Genomic DNA, 22,880 nt, shown 5'->3' with positions numbered 1-22,880 from the left:
GCAGGGAAGCATACATTTGACCGGCTGATTTTATTTCCATTGCTGCCTTTCGGTGGTGCTATCGGTGCTATCGCTTATATTGCTGTCGGGGCTTTTCGAAATGTATGGTGTGAAATTCGTGACTGGCGCGCTTTGTCACGCAAAATATGACGCGCATTCATTTTAAACATACCACAAAAACCAAGTACAGTCATGTAAACCATACATACACATAAGCAGGCTCATGACTGTAATGCATTGCAACTGGTTTGACGTAATTAAAATTTGCTAGAGGTGTTACTGATGCAAGCAGGCTAAGCTGGTTTGATGGGCAGTTCCTAAGTAAAAGGCATTCGACTATAATGTGTATGTTTGTATACTTCACGCCATATAAGGTTACACATGCAAAGTTAAGTAATTGCATTTGAAGGCAATGTTTGCAGAAAAAAATATGGAGCATAAAATTAGGCGCCACATATGTTGTGTATTTAAATATGGCAAAAGACCTCATATGAAGTGTGGTCGTCGGCGCCGACATTGTGTGCGACATGCAATCACCGCTGGAAAATAGGCGTAAATGTTTCAAAATGTGATTTATCACCTTTGCCTTGACGACGATGTAATTGCTGTTGTTTTTGCTGCTGTCACTTTTTTGTTGTTTTGCAAGTTATGTAAATTTCGTAAGTTTTGTAACTTTTTAAGTCGGCATGTAAATGGTAAACAAATGGTGTGATTGGTGGCGTAGATTAAAACGCTTTGTAGTTGGAAAATTGTGTTTTCATGTTATTAGCTTGTTTATTCACTTTTAGAAGTGCCTAATTGTATGCTACTCATATTTATTAACTAAAAATGGCAAATTTTTCAGGCTTAAAGTAGCCGGGGGCAAAAATACAAAACAAATAATGAAATTAGGTTATTGCAAAATTTTATTTATATTTGTTAAATAAATGCTAATATTAAACTGTGCGCCTAAAAGTAGGCAGTCAAATCTTTGGCAAAAATTTTTATTTCTCCCAACAATTGCTTTCCATTTAAAATAAAATTTCTGAAACCCCTCTTGGGAAATTGTTTTAATTGTTTTTTTTTTTTAATTTGATAATTTTGATTGAGCTTTAGGCCAGATTATTGAATAAAACTTCTTTTTTAGTAGTATTCAAAATATATTTATTTTTCGATATTTCGACTTCAATCTGAAGTCATCATCAAGAATCTACGAAAAGAAAACAATTAACATTTTTAAACATACATTTCCGTAGCAAAAATACGACTTACAGATATGGATATGTATGATCGACTGAACAGAAATTATGTTTTTTTTTTTTTTTTTTATTAGTTGCTAATTCAATTTTACTACGCCTAATGGTAGGCAGTAATATATTATTTACTATTTGCTTTTCTGTATCCATCTTCCTTACAGGCCAACCTAATATAAATACACGCAAGCCATTTTCTGTCTGAGCAACCGAAATTGAAATTACTGCGTAAAAAACTAACTCGATTTCCGATTTTTGTTCTGCGTGACATTTTGGTTTGATGTTTGCATAATTGTCGCAACGCATGCTTATTTCGGTTAGAGTAAAAAAACCCAGTGCGTTTTTATTAGGTTGGCATGTTAAGGAGTTATACTGAAGACTTCTTACCCTTTGCGTCATTGTACTTCAGTTCGAATTTTATTCACAAATAAGGCAGCCTAAAAGTAGGCCGCAGAACTTCATATAAAGGGCTACTCCTGACGGAAGTGAACTAGCAAAGCAAACTTAAGCAATATTTTTCATATGTTTCAAAATGAATGCAAAATTAGTTTTAAAAATTTTCTAAAAGTAGGCGGCGAACAACTATCATGTATATTTTCTGAAAATCTAATGCTTTTATACCCTTTACTTTTGTTTTAAATTCTTGGATCAACCTATGGCAATAGAAAACTCTTTCAACCCTCTTCATTAAATGATGTTTGAAAAACTATTTAACTTTTCAGTCAAGTAATGTTTACTATTCGCTATAAGAGTGATCAAGGAAGGTTTGGAATTTATAGAAAAAAACTCGTTTGCTTAGCGCTATAAAAATATATAATACATATGTACGCTCCTCAGCTGATTTCCGAAATATTACCTTCATCTTACTGCGTCTGAAATACTTTTGGCCTAAGACACAAAGCATTATTTCTCCTTCGGAAAATAGGAAGTTAGAGGTGGTGGGGAGTAGGGCCTAGAAAGTTTAATGTGGTCATATTAGCCATTCTCGGAATGGTCGGGCTAGTACCTCAATGGTGCTTATTACCGCAAGGCATCGGATCTAATTCTGGCAAAAGACCATCCACATCAATCACACTCAAAACAACAATTAAAGCAACAGCTCCCAACAAGGTATTAAATACTTCCACAGAGATGCTGTCAAGCCTTAAGATTAAAGTTGTTACGCCTTGAACCATGCTATGAACATTTTCTAAAAGTTGAGTTGACGAATATTTGCTTCAAATTCAAATGTTTATCTTGAAAGCTTTTGATAACGCCAAATAAAAGAAATGAAAGCTTAATAAATGAAATGAAAATTCAAATAAAATATAAGAAAGCTTGTTTTATTTAATAATTTGGGAAAAATTTAAATAACGTGATATCAGGAGAGATAAGGCGACAGCTGTTTCGATTATACCTAGTAAATCTCTTCAAAGTCTTTTCTCCCGGTATGATGAAGCTGTATGATGAAAAATCATTTGAGGTTACATACAACACGTAAGCTTCAAATGCATATACTCATATATTTATGTTTTTAAAAACTTGGTTACAACTGCTAAAAGTAAATTATTGAAATTTTCTGACGATTGCTTGGGTGGTTTTAGGTTCTTGAAGCTGAAATTTTCCTCTTGAGCTAAATTGGTTAAAATCCTACCAGAAATCACTTCTATAAAAGAACCAGTGAGTTAAATTGTACAAAAGAAAGCACCAACCGTGCTACATTTGTTGTATTTTCAAAATATTACCTGAGCCGCAAATCACGCTTCTAAGTTTCACTCACTAAGTTAAAACCATTAGCTATTAGTGTTGTTATTTAAATGCGCCTTTAAGAATATTAGAAATAACCCGTTACTGCAGTGGTTTATCACTTTTATTCTGCGTTGCTGTTGCTATGCTTTAGTTGTCGCCCAAATGTAGGCAACGCAAATTTTTTGCACTGTTTTTATCGAACTTTTGTGTGCTTTAGTGAATATTTCTTGAAAGCTCTTAAAAATTATACGATTTAAAGTTCACATGCTTGTCATTAAAAGAATTAGAACTAAACTAACTCAAGGAATATGGTCTGGTCTGTTACCCATAAAAATAAAATAATCTCCAAATATCTCATTGTACATATGAACACATTCTTTATTATTATTTCAAAACCAAGTATTAAATCCGCTTACAATTTTCTTTTTACCTTCTGAAGAGCATAAGTAAATACTGAATGACAAGTGAGCATATACATATACCAATTTATATGCATGAATGGATGTTTGTATATGCCTCAAAATGAATACAGCAAACGTATTTAGTTTTCTATGAATTTTGAAATGAACGAAATATTTGTAACTACGTGGGTGCGCCTTGAAATATGCAATACAAAAGGAAATAAAAGTTTACATGTACATAGCTGTAATATGCATAAGTAAGTGGATATAAATACATATATACAAATCGAATGTGAGTATTACACATGCAGTCATGCGTATAAACTTGAAATGAAAAGTGCCTTTGTTCGTGCTTATAATATCACAAATGCTTTGCTGTAGTACAAATTTTCCAATTTTTCCAAAAATTAAGTATACACTTAAGGGGAGATCAGACGGTTTCGGAAACCTAAAAGTTTTCTTTTCAAGTAGAAATAAATAAAAACAAGACGCGATAACCTCCAAAAAGATTTAAGGCGGAGCTTCTTTTCCAATTTACGTCGTGCTTCTTTAATTTTTCCCACAAATTGGCGGTTTGGAACTTACATGTTTACGCCGGCTCCCAACGGCATGTGCAAAGCAAGTTTTCGCTGAGAAGCTTTTCATGGCAGAAATACAAGCGAAGTGTTTGTCATCCTCCTCAAAGTAATAAAGGAACATAAAAACACAAGTCAGAGAATTTGTAAACCGTCCCGTTTCCACAACAAAAGCAGACCCTGTGGCTTAAATTTCCGTTGTTTCTAACTGATTGTGCGCCCATTACTGCCTATTCACCATATTCAAATGGGGGCCGCCGTGGTGTGATGGTAGCGTACTCCGCCTACCACACCGATGATCCTGGGTTCACGCGCCGGAAAAGCAACATAAAAAACTTTAGAAATAAGTTTTTTCAATTAGAAGAATCTATTTCTAGGCGGGGTCGCCCCTCGGCAGTGTTTGGCAAGCACTCCGAGTGTATTTCTGCCATGAAAAGCTCTCAGTGAAAACTCATCTGCCTTGCAGATGCCGTTCGGAGTCGGCATTAAACAAGTATGTCCCATTCCGCCAATTTGTTGGAAAAAAATAGTAACACGACGCAAATTGTAAGAGAAGTTCGGCCTTAGATCTCTTCGGAGGTTATCGAGCCTTACATTTATTTTTATTTATTTTATAATGGTCCATCACCTGCTTCATAATGGATTAATGGAGCTAAGTTCGGCAACGTTACCAATCCGCAACTTAGATTGCTAAACCCGTACACATATCTAAATGGCTTAGACATCGATATACATATGTGTCTATGGATAAAAGTAGTGAAGTCTATTTGTCATAATAATCACTTAAAAATTTTATTAAAATTTCAAGTGACTGTCCTGAAAAAAGCGTTAACTATTTTATGCATGTAGCCCAATATCATTGATTTGTAACGATAAAAACGAATTAAAAGCACCCTGTTCCCAATGGCGCAGAACTTCCCCCTTATGAAAAGAAATATACAGGAGATCCTTTCAAACTATCTAGATTCTCCGTGTATCAAAATATTTCCAAATCCGGGAAGGGGGTATCACTGACCACTAAGCCTGAATTGCTTTAACCCATATGACCCATACGATCTGCACATACTCCTCTCCATTGATTAAGTCCAATATACTTAGAATTGTAACAATCAAAAATAATTAAAAATTTCCTCTTCTCAGGTGGCGTGGAACCTCCCCCCACTCCCCCATTAAAAGAAACGAGGATTCAGTTTATACTTTCAAATTTGTTGAGTCATTCCGACATGATTAAGTCACAGAACTGATTAAAATGTTGCTATTCCCAGGGAGCCTTCGACCCCCTTTTTGAAGAAAAAAAAAACGGATTCTTACTGGCTACTGCGTTCTGTGTAATAAATCTTGTCTAAATCAATCCAGCCAATCGGACGTGATTGAGTCACAGAATTAACTAAAAAGTAATTTGGCCCAGGGTTGTCTGCTTTAACTAAAGAAATAGCCTTTCAAATTTCATCTATCTAAGTCCGACTGTCCATGTTAACGCCTTTGAGCCACAAAAGCAAACCATTGGACATACAAACAATAACTCTTCCCAACATCGAATTTACAAATTATCTTTCCTTCGCTGTTCAATACTCTTACTCTTCCTTTTCCTTTCCATCTTCATTTGAAATCATTTTCCTCTTCCGCTTCCGACTCTTATCAATGTCTCTAGCAAGTTTTTTTCCCCCTTCATCCCATCTAATCATCGGAGCGCTACTCTCCCTTAAGAAACTAGGTAATTTTTTTTTTAAACGGTCTAAAGTTTGTATGCATTCGGCACTGTCACAGCTGGGTATAGCAGCATGAAATATTATTATTATTATTTATTTTCAAGTAAATATCAAAATAATTGCATACAGAGTGCTTTTGTATTCCACATTCATAAGCCGATTATTTATTTGTGCAAATGAAGACACACACGCAGGATATGTTTGTATGTATGCGTATGTAACTACGTACGATGCATAAGCAGCTAACATCATTTTCTCACTTTACACAAGCAATTGCATACACACATGCTCTTTCCACACATGTAGTTTGACTCTCGCAAGTACTGCAACTACAACAATATTGCATACTTATTAGTGCTTTGAAATCGAATAGAAATAAATGATTACAAAATGAATGTCTTCAGATCACGTTCGTTAATGTATACACACATACACACGTGCATACTTATGTGCATGGAAATAACAGGAAAATTGTTTTTTGTGTAATTTTAGCTCCCAAACTAAGTATTTTCCCCCACACTCCTCTTTCTCCACAACCACACTTCACAAATGCTCTGTTGTGTCTATTAATTAGCATAATAATAGCATAGCGCACGGCGCAACGTTGCAATTTAATACTCACTCACACACACACACTCACAAAACGCACATACCTATTAAATTTTCTGCATAATTGCAACTCGTCCTTAGAGAAATTTTTCAAATCAATGACAAAATTTGCAACGGCGCCTTTTTGCACACTACACTTATTATGCCTCTTAATAGAGTAGGTAGGAGGAAGTGCTTGATATGTTTGTCTGTACGTTGATATGAGTTTGTAAGTACTTATGTATGAAACAACGTTTACAATTCTATTATAATTGAATTTACTGTCACATGCGTCATTAAGGCATATTTGTTAGGTTTGTTTGATGTAATTAAGGGTAGCTATTGTATTACCAAAAGCCTCTACGATTATGTGGAATACATACAAATTAATCAGTATGACAATCTTATTCATGTTATTTTAAATATTTAATCACTAAGCTTTAAGCTTCTGACTATACATTAATTGAGATTTTTGATAACGAAACACAATATAAACTTCAAAATTTGTGAAAGGCAAATATATTACTAAGATAGATGAAAGAATGAAATGCTTTAAATGTTAGCAGCGTTCGTGGATAAATAAAATGATTAAAACTTATCAGCAAATTAAAAGCTTAAGCGAACAAAAAACCAAAACTGCTGCTTAACTCTTGAAATTACAAGGCTTAAAATTGTAAAAGTGCGTACACTTTGTGTATAAACCATTCGATATTGCTATAAACGAGCTTAAAGCTTTCAAAATCTCTGAATAGCCTAAAACTAAATTTTCAAAACAAAACTTCTGCTCTCGATACGGAAAGAAGCTTGATGTTTGTACTATTAAGTTAGCCGATAAAAGTAATACATGCGAGGGTACAAAACGTGCAGATTTTGGGACGACTTACTCGTTTTTAAAGCTAATGACTATTAGTCGATCAGTATGCACTTAAAAGGGATTGCATATGAAAGCTCGACTTAAGGGTCTTGTAATGAGCTTTTAGCAAATATTTTATCCTTATAGAAGGTACCTAATTTATTAATAAGAAAACGGCATAAATGAGAAACCCTTTATGCTTTCTGCAAAAGTTTACAATATTGTTTCCATTTACTTCACTTTTTATTAAATGAGTTTGAAATGAAAAGACCATTTTTGAATATTTTCAATCTTAGGTTACGGAATATAGCTCCTGATCATGAAAAATCTTTTCATTTTTTCAGTTTTTAAACGGCTTTATTTAGCTTGCGTTGACAGGCAGGCTGCATGCACGGCCGTTGTGAACGAATTTTGTAATTGAAATTTAAGTAACTTCCCGATAAGCTACAAGCTTGAAACTTGGAACATAGTTCAGAACCCGATGACAATGCAATAATAAGAAAAAAATTGCCGCTAGGTGCCGCAAGGATCGAGATATTCGCAAAAATCGTATTTGTGGTCCGATTTGGCTCATATTTGGAACACATAATACATGCAAGAATAAAAAGCGACTTATGAAAAAAAAAAAATCGCCGCTAGGTGGCGCAAGGATCGAGATATTCACAAAAATCGTGTTTGTGGTCCGATTTGATTTGGTCCATATTTGGAACACATAATACATACATGAATAGAAAGCGACCTATGATGCCCGATTTGGCTCATATTTGGAACAAATATTACATACAGTCCGGTAGAAGAGTCACCAAAATATTTTGGAGTTGGAGGAGGGACATGCATACGTGGCGCAGAGTCGAGTAAAGTCTTTGGAAGGATTATGTATTGAGGACTTAGATTGTAACAAATTGTCAGGAAAGAGTCCTTGTAATAATGAGTCACTAAATGAACTAAATAGAATGAGAAATAATAGGCAATTAAATAAAGACTAAAAACTTGAAAATAAAATAATTAAAAAAAAATTTTTAAGTTAAACAGTTTTATTGAAAACAATACTTGCATGAAGTAATAATAATACGAAAAGCTAGAAAATAATTAGGTAGGTCCTAGGTACTAGTCATCACACTCCTTATCAATCTAGGGCGTTAATCAGACAATTAAATAAAAGCGTTGGACGCGTCATATTTCTATTGAGAGTCATAAGTAAAACCAACTGAGCCTTAATCAGGTTATGCTACGCCTCACATTTTTAGAAATTTCACGCACCCAACGCTTTTATTTAATTGTCTGATCAACGCCCTAGATTGATAAGGAGTGTGATGACTAGTACCTAGGACCTACCTAAATATTTTCTAGCTTTTCGTATTATTATTACTTCATGTAAATATTGTTTTCAATAAAACCGTTTAACTTAAAAATTTTTTTTTAATTATTTTATTGATAAAAAAGCTTTTATATAATAAAGTCGGTAATATTTGCAGTACTGATATGAAAACCAGAGCATTTGCTCGGAAGGCTGAAAAATTCTAAATGTGAAAGTATCAAAATAAAAAACCTTGTGATGATCGATTTTGAATTTATTGACGATCAATATGCACTTGAAAGATGTTTAATATGAACGCTCGACTTAGCGTTCAGGTTGTAAGCTTTTAACAAAAATGTATTCCTTTTTCATGAAACTTAATTTATCATTAAAATGGAAAAGCATAAACTGAATAAGCTTTAGCACTGCAAGAAAACTTGCAATATTTATATATATATATATATATATATATATATTTTTTTTTTTTTTTTTTTTGAGTATTTACATGACTAAAACATAAAAAGAACTTTATTGAACATTTGCTATAGAAAAAAACCTCCTGATAATGAGCAAGCTCTTCACATTTACATATTTTTTATGTGAAAGCTTCAGTAAATTAAAGTCTATATAACTTAAGTACTTATATAAAAACGGTAGTGTTTGCTGCAAGAGGTCAATAAGCTTCAACATAAAGCGAAATATTTTTTTTCAAACCCTAACAATTTGCAAGCTTTGAAATTTTGTATACCAATATGAAGCCTTAACCGGAGACCTTCACTCAATTGACTCAATATTTAAATTTCTATGTCCTCAAATATGAAAGTTTTAAATTTAAACTTTTTTGCACCTAAAAGCTTTGAAGTTATTTTGAGGTAAAGCTTGCTGTAAAATATCTTATCAAAATAAAAGTTTACATTTAAGAGCGCTTTAGTTTTTGAAAGGATGTTTGACTAAATCCTGAAACCTAACAAAAGTCCGGAAAAATCAATTCATAACATAGTTTTTACTAAATTAACGAAAGCCTTTGAAGTCATGGCATTGGCGGAAGGGGATTATAATAAAATCTTCCTCTCGTAACGGACTATAGTATAATAGACATAGAATCAACCTTCACGTACTATTGCTAGAATATTAACTTGATTCCTATGGCTACCGAAAGTTTGAAGCTTATACAAATCTTATATTTTATAGGTACTCCAACTTGTTAGATATTGCAACCACTTTGTCGTGCTAGAATATTTCCTTGGATGGAAATTAAACTTTAACTGTTAATTGAATGCTTCAAAAGTTACCACAAACAACAAGTTTGAAAGCTGCGGCTCCAGAGAATAACTTAAGTGTTTCCACTTAATTGCTGAACTGCTAAAATATTCTGTCGCTAAAGTATCGCTTTTAAGTATAACTTTTTATTTGTAATTAATCAAGAGCTTTCGGCTTTTAAGTTCAGTTTCCTTAGCAAACAATTTTGCTTTAAGTTATGAAAGACTAGCTGATTGCTTGTAGAGATTTTCTTCACTTTATTTTCATAATTTTTTGGTTTTAAAACTTCAAAAGCTTGTAAACTAATACCGAGCAATATAAAAAAGTTTTCGAGAAATTTTTCTTAAAAACTTTCTTTTTTCAACATTAACTGTTCTAAATCTATCTAACTTTCGGACTCAAATACTTCTAACAAGCAGTTTAGTGAAGAGCTTTTTCAAAAGTCCCAGCCATCAATCTTGAGCTTTTTGCATATTTTTCTTAATATTTATTGTACGGTATTTTTTGTAAACGAGTTATTTCCGAACCTTTTCAAGCTTTCGCAGTGGAAGCTTTTGTGAAAATAAATGCTGGCATAGCGCTAACTAAACATTTTATATTAAGCATTGATGCTAAATAAAACCCTTCAATGCTTTAAAGGCTAATTTTGTCTTAAATACATACATACGTGCATTGTATTCACTAATGAAAAAAACATATATATACTCGTATTATTGATATGCTGCGGGTTTTTAATCTTTCCTCTTTTTCCTCATTTTCTTATATTTTCATGACATCTTCACATCGCAGGGTGCTTCCTCTAGTCTTGTTGTGAAATTTGCCGATACTGAAAAGGAGCGACAGATACGACGTATGCAACAAATGGCGGGTCATATGAATTTACTTAATCCCTTTGTCTTTAATCAATTTGGACCCTATGGAGCTTATGCACAGGTAAGTAGGCAATAAAAAATAAATGCACCACGAGCAAATGAAGCAAATTCACACACACACATGCACTCATGCCCATGTGCGAGGTAGCGCGGTATTTTTTTGGTTTAGTAAAAACACAACAAGGAAGTTAAATAATAATAAAGAGCAAAATCATTGCGGAACCCTGTAGGGAAGGGTTGAAGGGCTACTAGTTGACATTTCTTGAAATACATGCCACAAGATATATATACCTAAGGGCTGACTTTTGAAGTAACAACCATTCAAAATGTACACCAAAAATAGCAGTGTATTCTATAGCCTTACAAAGAAAGCAGCAAATGCCGAAAGTCTTTTAGTATACCGTAGTATCATCGCATAGCCTACACCGTGTGATGATTAAGGCATCGATCTTGTTCCAAATAATATTCGTATGGTCAGAAGGCGACCAGAAGGTCCAAGGCGTAAAAAATCGTTCCCTGGGCAATACCAGAGAATGCTCATTCCGGAGCATATTCAGCAAAGGACTACCCATATCCGTAGCAGTCCCTATAGTTTCAGATAGCGAAACGAATTTATGCCATCCAAGTGTTTATAGGTAAAACATGAAATAAGCTTATATTATCTATCTCTATTTGCTGGTTACACCGGATATACGCACTTAGCTTGGGAAACTTTACTAGGTTACTCCTTCAGCAACTCGTCAGAAAAAAGCAAATATTGCCTTAGTTGAACTTCGCTTTTCAGCTACTAAAACTTGCGCATATCTTCGGTTCCGACGCGATTCAGTCGTCGAAGGTTATAGCCACCTTTCCATTGGGCCTACAAGATTGAATAATATCCCACAGATACTTCACTTTTTTTTGTCTTCTTTACATGTGCTATCCATTTTTCCAAAAAAAAAATGCTAGCAATCGCAGCAATCGGTTTATAAGCAACTAGTTTGTAGTTAGTTCAAAATTAACTACCCCTTTTGGTGAAATCCCAATTTTAGTAGAGTTGGTTCTGAAAACTTACGAATACGTTACATATCCAGACTTCTTAAATAATAAAAAAAAGCACAATGATTATTTTCAAAGTAATTCAATGATGAATTTGTTAATTTTATTCAATTATTTATTCAACGCAATAATTTGAATTGCATGAAAAGTTAATTATTTTTTATTAGTAGTGCGATTATATTGAAACGTTACATCAATTGATAGTTTAAGTTTTGTGTTGATTTTTACTTAATTAAATATATACAAATATAGCAAAATTGTCCTTGATTCTTTTATCATTTCATTTTTTTTTTTTTTTTTCAATTTCTTAACGTATTAGTTTTGAAGAGTTTGATTATATTCGACTGACGTTTTGAGTCATTTTAATTATGCAGTTACTTACTTATTTACTTAATTGGCGCTTAACCGTTTAAACGGTTATGGCCATCAAACAAGGTCAGCCAGTCGCTCCTTCTCTCTGCCAATCGGCGCCAATTGGTCACACCAAGGGAGTTTAAATCGTTTTCCACCTGGTCCTTCCAACGGAGTGGAGACCGCTTCCTACCTCTGCTTCCACAGCGGGTTCCGATAGAAACACTTCCTTGGGCGTCATCTTTCATTCGCATAACATGGCCTAGCCAGCGCAGCCGCTGCGGTTTAATTTGCTGGTCTATGTTGATGTCTGCGTATAGCTCGTACAGCACATCGTTAAATTTTCTTCCGTACTCGCCATCGCCAACGCGTAGAGGTCCATAAATCTTTCGAAGAACTTTTCTCTCGAACAATCCCAGCGCCGCTTCATCTGCTGTTGTCATGGTCCATGCTTCTGCACCATATAGCAGGACCGGTACGATAAGTGACTTGTAGAGTATGACTTTCGTTTGCCGAGATAGGATTTTACTTTTCAATTACCTACCTAGTCCAAAGTAGCATTTATTGGCAAGAGTTATTCTTCGCTGGATTTCAAAGCTGATGTTGTTGCTAGTGTTGATGCTGGTTCCCAAATAAACGAAGTCTTTTACTATTTCGAAATTATGGCTGCCAACAGTAGCGTGCTCGATGACAGCAGGTACTTCGTTTTGTCCTCATTCACCATCAAACCAATTTTTACCGATATCAATGTCATCAGCATACGCCAGTAATTGCACGTTTTTATAAAATATTATTCCAGAGCGGTTAAGTTCTGCAGCTAGTATAATTTTCTCCAGCATCAAATTAAAGAAATCGCACGATAGGTGGTCACCCTGTCTGAAACCTCGTTTAGTTTCGAACAGCTCGGAGGACCTTCCCAATTCTGACTGAGCTATGGTGTTGCTCAACGTCATTTTGCACAGCCGTATAAGTTTTGCGGGGAAACCAAATTCAGACATAGCGGCATATAGGCAGCTCCTTATCGTGCTGTCGAAGACGGCTTTAAAATCGCCGAAGAGGTGATGTGTGTCGATTCTTTTTTCGCGGGGGTTTTCCAAGATTTTACGCATTGTGAAAATCTGGTCGATAGTAGATTTACCAGGTCTGAAGGCGCACTGATAAGGTCCAATCAGTTGATTCAGGGTGGGCTTCAATCTTTCGCACAATACACTTGACAGGACCTTATATGTGATATTAAGTAGGCTGATTCCGCGATAGTTGGTGCTGTTTGCAGTATCCCCCTTCTTGTCGACTGGGCAAAGAACACTTAGATTCTAATCGTCGGGAATGCACTCGTCCGCCCATATTTTTCGAAGAAGCTGATGCATGTGCCTTACCAACACCTCGCCGCCGTATTTGTATAGCTCCGCAGGCAATCCATCAACGCCCGCGGCCTTCTTGTTTTTTTAATCTGGTTATTGCTATTCTGAATTCGTCATAATCAGGAGGGGGACATTTATTCCATCATCACCGATTGCAAGATCGGGTTCGTCATCTCTGTGCGGTAAATCGTTGTCTCCATTTAGGAGAGCAGAGAAGTGTTCCCTCCATAATCTAAGTACTTTCTGGACATCAGTTACAAGGTCGCCGTTTTCGTTCTTACAGGAGTTTGCCCGGTCTTAAAACCTTCCGTCTGTCGCCGAATTTTTTGCTAAAAATTTTGGGCGTTATTCCTGGTGCCTAGCATCTCAAGCTCCTCGCACTAACGCCTTTCTGCCTCTGCTTTTTTCTTCCTGAAAAGGCGTCACGCTTCCCTTTTTAACTCGCGGTAGCGTTCACACACTCCTCTTGTTGCGCTCGCTTTTAACGTAGCCCTGTAGGCAGCGTCTTTTCTTTCGGTTGCAACTCGGCATTCTTCATCGTACCAGTTGTTTTTCCGTAGCCGCCGGTAACCAATTTTTTCCTCGGCGGCAGTACGAATTGCTTTGGAGATATGCTCGCACTGCTCCTGTATTCCTTCAGGCTGAGTTGTGCTCTCAGAGGGTAGGTGTGATAGTCGAGTTGCGAAAGCATTGGCAGTCTGTTGCGATTATGCAGTAATAATGAAATATTTCATAATTTGCAATAAGTTGATTATTCTTAACATTTTGATTATTTTCAATCAATTTTATGATTGAATTGGTCAAAATATTCATACAACTAAAATTATTGTTTTTTTTTTTTTATTGTTAATTTTAATTATATCAATTATCCGAATATTGTTTCTAAGTTGGCAGTTTTAAAATTTTGATTTTAATTGATTTTTTTAATTCGTGGTAATTTTGAGATAACAATGAAATATTAGACTTTTTGCAATTGGCTGCTTGTTCTTAATTTGCTGAATTTTTTAGATGCATACAATTACAAATAGTCGTTTAATCTCTTTTTTCCATTTTCGCCATTTGATTATTTTCAATTAACCGATTATTTTGAATAACTTAATAGTTTTAAATTTTTTTACTTTTTTGTGCTATTGTTTTGGGTTCAATTTTATTGTGAGTTTAAAAACAAATATTTGGCTATTTATATTTTATTTTTTTATACTCAGTTGAGCAGAGCTCACAGAGTATATTAAGTTTGATTGGATAACGGTTGGTTGTACATATATAAAGGAATCGAGATAGATATAGACTTCCATATATCAAAATAATCAGGATCGAAAAAAAATTTGATTGAGCCATGTCCGTCCGTCCGTCCGTTAACACGATAACTTGAGTAAATTTTGAGGTATCTTGATGAAATTTGGTATGTAGGTTCCTGAGCACTCATCTCAGATCGCTATTTAAAATGAACGATATCGGACTATAACCACGCCCACTTTTTCGATATCGAAAATTTCGAAAAACCGAAAAAGTGCGATAATTCATTACAAAAGACAGATAAAGAGACGAAACTTAGTAGATGAGTTGAACTTATGACGCAAAATAGAAAACTAGTAAACTTTTGGACAATGGGCGTGGCACCGCACACTTTTAAAAGAAGGTAATTTAAAATTTTGCAAGCTGTAATTTGGCAGTCGTTGAAGATATCATGATGAAATTTGGCAGGAACGTTACTATTATTACTATATGTACGCTTAATAAAAATTAGCAAAATCGGAGAAGGACCACGCCCACTTTTAAAAAAATTTTTTTTTAAAGTAAAATTTTAACAAAAAATTTAATATCTTTACAGTATATAAGTAAATTATGTCAAGATTCAACTCCAGTAATGATATGGTGCAACAAAATACAAAAATAAAAGAAAATTTAAAAATGGGCGTGGCTCCGCCCTTTTTCATTTAATTTGTCTAGGATACTTTTAACGCCATAAGTCGAACAAAAATTAACCAATCCTTTTGAAATTTGGTAGGGGTATAGATTTTATGACGCTAACTGTTTTCTGTGAAAATGGGCGGAATCGGTTGATGCCACGCCTAGTTTTTATACACAGTCGTCCGTCTGTCCTTCCGCATGGCCGTTAACACGATAACTTCAGCAAAAATCGACATATCTTTAATTAACTTAGTTCACGTGCTTACTTGAACTCACTTTATCTTGGTACGAAAAATGAACGAAATCCGACTATGACCACGCCCACTTTTTCGATATCGAAAATTACGAAAAATGAAAAAAATGTCATAATTCTATACCAAATACGAAAAAAGGGATGAAATATGGTAAGGTAATTGGATTGTTTTATTGACGCGAAATATAACTTTAGAAAAAACTTTATAAAATGGTTGTGACACCTACCATATTAAGTAGAAGAAAGCGAAAAAGTTCTGCAGGAAGAAATAAAAAACCCTTAAAATCTTGGCAGGTATTACATATATAAATAAAGTAGCGGTATCCAACAGATGATGTTCTGGATCACCCTGGTCCACATTTTGGTCGATATCTGGAAACGCCTTCACATATACAACTACCACCACTCCCTTTTAAAACTCTCATTAATACCTTTAATTTGATACCCATATCGTACAAACTCATTCTAGAGTCACCCCTGGTCCACCTTTATGGCGATATTTCGAAAACGGGAACACCTATAGAACGAAGGCCTACTCCCTTTTAAAATACTCATTAACACCTTTCATTTGATACCCATATCGTACAAACAAAGTCTAGAGTCACCCCTGGTCCAGAAAGGCCCACTCCCTCTTAAAATATTCATTAACTCCTTTCGTTTCATACCCATATTGCACAAACGAATTCTAGAGTCACCCCTGGCCCACCTTTATGGCGATATCTCGAAAAGGGGTCCACCTATAGAACTAAGCCCCACGCCCTTTTAAAATAATGATTAACACCTTTCATTTGATACCCATATCATACAAACAAATTCTAAAGTCACCCCTGGTCCACCTTTATGGCGATATCTCGAAAAGGCGAACACCTATAAAACGAAGGCCCACTCCCTTTTATAAATACTCATTAACACCTTTGATTTGATACCCATATCGTACAAACAAAGTCTAGAGTCACCCCTGGTCCACCTTTATTGCGATACCTCGAAAATGCGTCCACCTATAGAACTAAGGCCCACTCCCTCTTAAAATACTCATTAACTCCTTTCGTTTGATACCCATATTGCACAAACGAATTCTAGAGTCACCCCTGGCCCACCTTTATGGCGATATCTCGAAACGGCGTCCACCTATAGAACTAAGGCCCACTCCCTTTTAAAATACTCATTAACACCTTTCGTTTGATGCCCATATTGTGCAAACAAATTCTAGGGTCACCCCTGGTCCACCTTTATGGCGATATCTCGAAACGGCGTCCACCTATGGAACTAAGGATTACTCCCTTTTAAAATGCTCATTAACACCTTTCATTTGATACCCATATCGTACAAACGCATTCTAGAGTCACCCCTGGTCCATCTTTACGGCGATATCTCGAAAAGGCGTCCATCTATAGAACTTAGGTCCACGCCCTTTTAAAATACTCATTAATACCTTTCATTTGATACCCATATCGTACAAACGCATTTAGAGTCAACCCTGATCCACCTTTATGGCTATATCCCTAAATGGCGTCCACCTACAGAACTATGGCCCACTCCCTCATAAAATACTCTTTAATGCCTTTCATTTGATACACATGTCATACAAACACATTCCAGGGTTTCCCTCGGTTCATTTTCCTACATGGTTATTTTCCCTTATGTTGTCACCATAGCTCTCAACTGAGTATGTAATGTTCGGTTACACCCGAACTTAACCTTCCTTACTTGTTTTTACTAACATCAATTAACCGATTATTTTAGTTACTCGGCAGTTTTAAATTTTTTGATTACTTTCGACTGAGTTTTTGGATTTTTTTTAATTTTGAGATTACCGTGAAATCTTAGACTTTTTGCAATAAGCTGATTTTAGTTTTTAATTGTTTATTTTTTTTAAAAACAAAACTACAAATAATCGTTTAAATAAAATATTTGTTATCCATCTTCGTCATTTGATTATTTTCAATTTAGCGATTATTTTTAGTTACTTCATAATTTCACATCCTTTTGACGTTTTGAGTTCAATTTAATTGTGAGATTAAAATTAAATATTTGACTAAATGATCTGATTGTTTAACTATTTTTAATCAACTAAATCAGAAAATATTAAAATGAAATAACTGAAAATAGGCATGTAATTAAAACTTTCTTAATTATATTAGTGATTAGTGTTATTTGTATTATTGGTTATTGTTTATTGCTTACAATTCCCAACATGTTCAGTTTAATTCTTTTTTATTATTTTCGACTGATTTTCTAATGTTATATTTGTTCAATAATTGCTGAGTTTTCACTATTTTAACTAAAATAAATATTAAAGCAAATGAAAATTTTATAGTTCAGCTCGCAACTACTTCATTTAATAACATTCAACTTTTAGTTCGTTTAAGGCGCACTGATTTTCCTACAAGGCTACTGCTACCCAAAGCTATTTCGTAAATAACTTCGCTAGAGAGGAAAGTACTATAAAAAAAGTATGCAGAAAATGATAGGACAATAAAAAATCTTTACATAAAAACAATATGCAGTAATTGATTTCGATTTTTTTTTTGCAACAGAGTGCATTGTATTCCACTTACTTTTATTGTTAATGTCATTTGTTTGTTAAACTTAAAAGATATTGTTGTGCTTTATCATTTTTGTTGTTTTTGTTGTGCATAAAATGTCAAAACAAAAGTCATTTTATAGGAAAATAAAAGAGGTACAAAAAATATAAAAACGATATACAAACTGAGGAAAAGCAAATGAACACAATGCAAAAGATCCATACACAATAATGGTGAAAACAAAAGAAAAATACACAACAACAATAAAAGCAACAACATGAGCATAAATTTCAGTTAAAATCAGCGTCACGTAAAATGTATTAAACAACAAGCAACATTGGCGTTGATTGTGGTGGTCGGCAATCAAGCACAACTGCACACTCCACACCAAACTTTCCTGCTGCTTTTTATGTGTTTTTTTTTTTGTCAATAAACGTTCGCTGCAGTAAATTGCAAATTTTTATTACTACTTTTGTAGCAAAACCAATTTAAGTGCTAGCACCATCATTGCACTCTGCACAACCGCTTACCATCACCTCAAATATGTGATGCTTACTTTTGGCGCCTGGTGCATGACCACATCCAGCTAACCACTTCCGTCACACGTTGCGCGCACGTTTCTGACGCTCCAACTATCTTCTGCTCTCCTCCCATACACGAACGTCAATTGGTCGCCTTATTTATGCGCACAGCTTCATCATCTGCATATTTTAGAGCATTTCCGTTGCTCATTCATTTACTGCCATTCTTCCATTTTATACCGACACACACTACCTATAAACAATCAGATTTTTCTGCACTTTATTTAATGTTTTATGTCTTTTCTTTTCTTCTTTTTCTCTACTTGCATTTCCATTAACCTACAACAACTACTACAACAACATTTATAGCAACAGCAAGCCGCTTTAATGGCCGCCGCTGCCACTGCACCCGGCTCATATATGAATCCGATGGCCGCATTGGCAACGCAAATACCTCATGGCTTAAATGGCACCGGTCAACCATCGCTACCCTCACCGACCATGCCCAATTTTAATATGGGCGCTCAAACGCCAAATGGACAACCGGCTGCTGCAGCGGCCGCAGCAGCTGCCGCCGCCGCTGATGGCGTCTTTACGAATGGCATTCCACAGACGGCATTCCCAGGGCGTAAGTATTCATTTAGCTTGTATGGGCATTAGGGTGGAACAAAATATAAAAAAATGTATTTATTTAAACTAAATCTTGACTGTCAAATAGCTAATCCAAAAATTTGGTTCTTATGCCGAAAACTCAGTATTTTTGTCAACTAAAGAAAAAAAAGGAATTTTTACAAATGTTTACTTTTACACAGAATAAAAAATCGATTTTTGTATTTAGTTCCACCCTAATAAGCAGAAAAAATATGCAAATATACAAAAAAAACATCTTCATATATTTGTGTAAAGACCCATAAAAGTAAATAAATTTCCATAGCGATAGGTTAATAAGGCGGAGTTCGCTACAGGATGACGATGGACGGTAGATTTATTCTTAAATTGATTTATTGCGCAATGAGAAGAGGAAGAAAAATTAATTAAAAAACGATGAGTAATGCTGAAGCGATTTTTCAATTATTGGCTGTAGTATTTATTTGATGGAGAATTAAAAAATGTAAAAAACACCACAAAAGACATTTTCATTAGTAGCAGTAGAATAGAAGTAAAGATATACCTCATACAATGAATATGGAGAAAAGCTTTCTCGAATTTAAAGTTGCACTTACGTTGAAGCTTTGACGGAAGCTTTAAGTTTTTAGTAGGTAGATTCTCCAAAATTTAAAATTGTAAAAAGAAATTTTATTAAACTCTTCTACATTAGTTGCAGGAGAGTAGAGGCGAAGAAAAGTTGTATGGCCACAGCAATATCGTCATAATGATCCCCAAAGTGGATGTTACAAAAGACGTCATATCATTCATATTGAACTTTAACCAGAATTTCCCTAAAGAATGGAATGGACAGCCGCAGAAATTTTAAAAGGGGGTGTAACCTAATTCTACACTGACTGATTCAAAATGGTCTGCAGTGATGGTGCGGGCGGGGTTTCTGTTGCTAAAAGTCACAATATCTACCCCTTCCAAACTTAGATAGTGCCTTCGAAGCAGAGATACTACAGGGCTTGTATTTTCCTGACAGATAATTGGGTTAGAGACGGGGAGATTCTCTAAGGTCGTCGAAAACTATAAGAGGGCATACCGCGGAGCAGCTAACGTTGCACCCATCACGCTCATTTATGTATCCAGTCGCAGGAATATTGACGGCAATAAAAAAGCGAATGAACTGCCAAAGGCCGGTATATTCTTATCAATCTCAGAGAAACCGCAGTACGCAATTCAACGGATACCTGCAAACATGGCCTGACTACAACCAAATAAGAACAGAGTCTCTGCTAGAAAGTGATTCAAGATCCACCATTACAGGAAACTGACGATGTGGCTCACATGTGGAGAGAATATGAATCCCCTTTAATGGCAGGTGCAAGAGCTGTAGTGTGGACAGTTGTAAGGAGACATTCACTCATTACCTCTGCGAGTGCCCAGCCCTGGCGGACATAAGGCTCCGAACTCTGAGAGTTTTGTGCTACCGTGCCTAGTGGCATTTGCAAATTTTCTATATTACTATAAGCAAATGGCTTGAGTAAACACACAGGTTACATAATGCAATGGTTTCATGAGAATGTGCATAAGATGTCGCTTAGAGCGCTACTTGAGTCCGATCTCTTCGGCCGGGCAGCACAAAAGTAACTGGCCAATCAGAGGTGAATGTATATTAATATACAGCATAAGATTAAAATGAAGAAAAGCTGTCTTGAATTTGAAGTTGAGCTTGCGGGGAAGCTTGTAATTTGCCTTTTTGTTTTATATTGATAAGGAGCTTAGATGTGATGGAAGATCTGAAAGCTTTTGAAAAGCTTTAATTTATTTTTGTTATATGTGACGTATTACTAATTTCATGTACAAATGGGAATTAGGATTGGGTTTTTCCAGACAACAAATTGCATCTATGTTATAAGCTTTCGAAAAGTATGGGATGTTGGGAAAAATTATGTGCTTTTATATTTCGCTTTAATATTTTTGAATAATTAATCAGGGATATCTTTCGTGGAGTTTTTTGTCTTCTCAAAAATCTAGATCAATTTTAGCTTTATTTTATTATTCTCATATTTTCAGCCCTAAACGCTTCACACTCGCTTCCCTTTTTCTATCCATTCTCGCTTTCTTCTATCGTCAGTTTTTCTGCGTCTATATCCCTTTCATTCCCTTTCCTTTTTTTGTTTTATTGTATGTATTTGAGAGCATTATTTGAAAAACTTTCATAATTCAGATGTTAATCTCTTTTTTACAACAGATCCACTCCATTTAACGATTCCACCACAAGGTCTGCCAAATGGTGATGCTGCCGCCTTACAGCATGCCTTTACTGGAATGCCACCATTTCCAGGAGTTGGTAAGTTTAATATGTCTTAATAATAAGAACAATAAAAAGCTCAACTCAAAGGCTTTTAAGTTGTTTAAAAATCTTCTATTAAGCAGTTAAAGATAATTACAAAGATTAATTTACTATATAATTAAGAATTTTTTCGTTAAATTAACGTGTTTTATAACGACAAAGATTTATAGTATACTTAATTAAAGTATGTATGTATGTATTGTAGGGCCGTTTATTTTACTCAAGCTTAATATCAATGCAGAATATTTTTTATAAGTTATCCATCCAAATGGTCATAGTTAATTTAAGTTTTCGATCATCACTCCATTAACAAAAAATTTTCCAACAATTTTTGCTGTTGTTTTATGTAATATTTATAATGGGTTATTATTGACTAGTTTATTTTATGTTAGTTTGTTACGTTTTCGACTTAATTTGTGTTTGTGTTTTTTTAAATGTTTTTTTTTTTAATTTGTAATTTTTCTTTATTTCTGTCCCGTTCTATGTCATTCTTTTATTGATTAATTAATGATATATTTGTGAAATTCACAGTCATTTCTCGATCTCTATTTCATTGTTGATTAATTGTTGTGCCATGCCATATACAATTACTTGTACTTATATAAAAATTAAATAAATTTATATAACTATTGTTAGATTGACGATATTGTTGTTATATATATATAAGTACGTCTATTTATTTGGTTTTTGTTTAAATGTTGGTAAATTTGTTTTACGAGTTATAAATTATTTGGTTTTTAGGGCAAGGAAATGTAATGCGTGGAACGAAAAGGGAAAAGAATAAATAAATAAAATAAAAATAAAAATTTGGAAACAAATAAAAAAGAATTTTTTTTCTTAATTAATATTTTTTAAAAAAGTAAATTTTCAAAAAAGATAGAAAAAAGTTAATTCAGATTATTCATTTATAAATTTTATTTTTATTTTCAATTAAAAAAAAAACAAAAACAGTTTGTTTACTTTTTAAAATTCTTAACCAAAAAACGCTATTCATTTTAACAATTATCACTTAATAGTTACAGAAATTATAAATATTGAATTACAGACTTAAAAACTTAAAAAAGTGAAAAAATTAAAATTATGCAAATGAAATTAAAATAGTAAATTATAAAAAATATATATATATTTTTTTTCAATTTCCACCATAAAAAAATACAATAAAATTTCAAATTAAAAAAATATTTTTGCAATTGTTCTTGAGAATAATTTGGTTAAAAGTCCCCTCTCGTTACTTTCTTTCAAACAAAAAACTGTTTAAATAATTAAAAAAAAAAATAAAATGATAAAAAGTCGCTGGTAAAGTAATTGGCGCTTAACCGTCTAAACGGTTATGGCCGTCCAACAAAGCGCGCCAGTCGCTCCTTTGCTCCGCCAACCGGCGCCAATTGGTCAAACCAAGGGAGTTTAAATCGTTTTCCACCTGGTCCTGGGGGCCGCCCTCTACCTCTGCTTCCATAG

At 34.4% G+C, this 22,880-nt stretch overlaps 1 protein-coding gene across 6 annotated transcripts in view; it reads left to right on the top strand.

The window, feature by feature from the left end:
- Window positions 1–22,880, top strand: part of bru3 (bruno 3) — a 431,221-nt gene that overhangs the window by 396,914 nt on the left and 11,427 nt on the right. For 3 of the 6 annotated variants that reach the window (XM_067786536.1, XM_067786534.1, XM_067786532.1), the window contains exons 2-4: window positions 10,433–10,576; window positions 18,845–19,103; window positions 21,321–21,419. In XM_067786536.1, the coding sequence (XP_067642637.1) occupies window positions 10,433–10,576; window positions 18,845–19,103; window positions 21,321–21,419 (502 nt within the window). Of the gene's footprint in view, window positions 1–10,432; window positions 10,577–18,844; window positions 19,104–21,296; window positions 21,420–22,880 lie in introns of all 6 variants that reach the window. The other 3 variants (XM_067786535.1, XM_067786531.1, XM_067786530.1) reach the window with 1 other exon arrangement.

Source organism: Eurosta solidaginis, chromosome 5 (genome assembly GCF_040869045.1).
Source record: "Eurosta solidaginis isolate ZX-2024a chromosome 5, ASM4086904v1, whole genome shotgun sequence".
Classification (NCBI taxonomy): Eukaryota; Metazoa; Arthropoda; class Insecta; order Diptera; family Tephritidae; genus Eurosta; species Eurosta solidaginis.
This window is presented reverse-complemented; position numbering and strand designations above follow the sequence as displayed.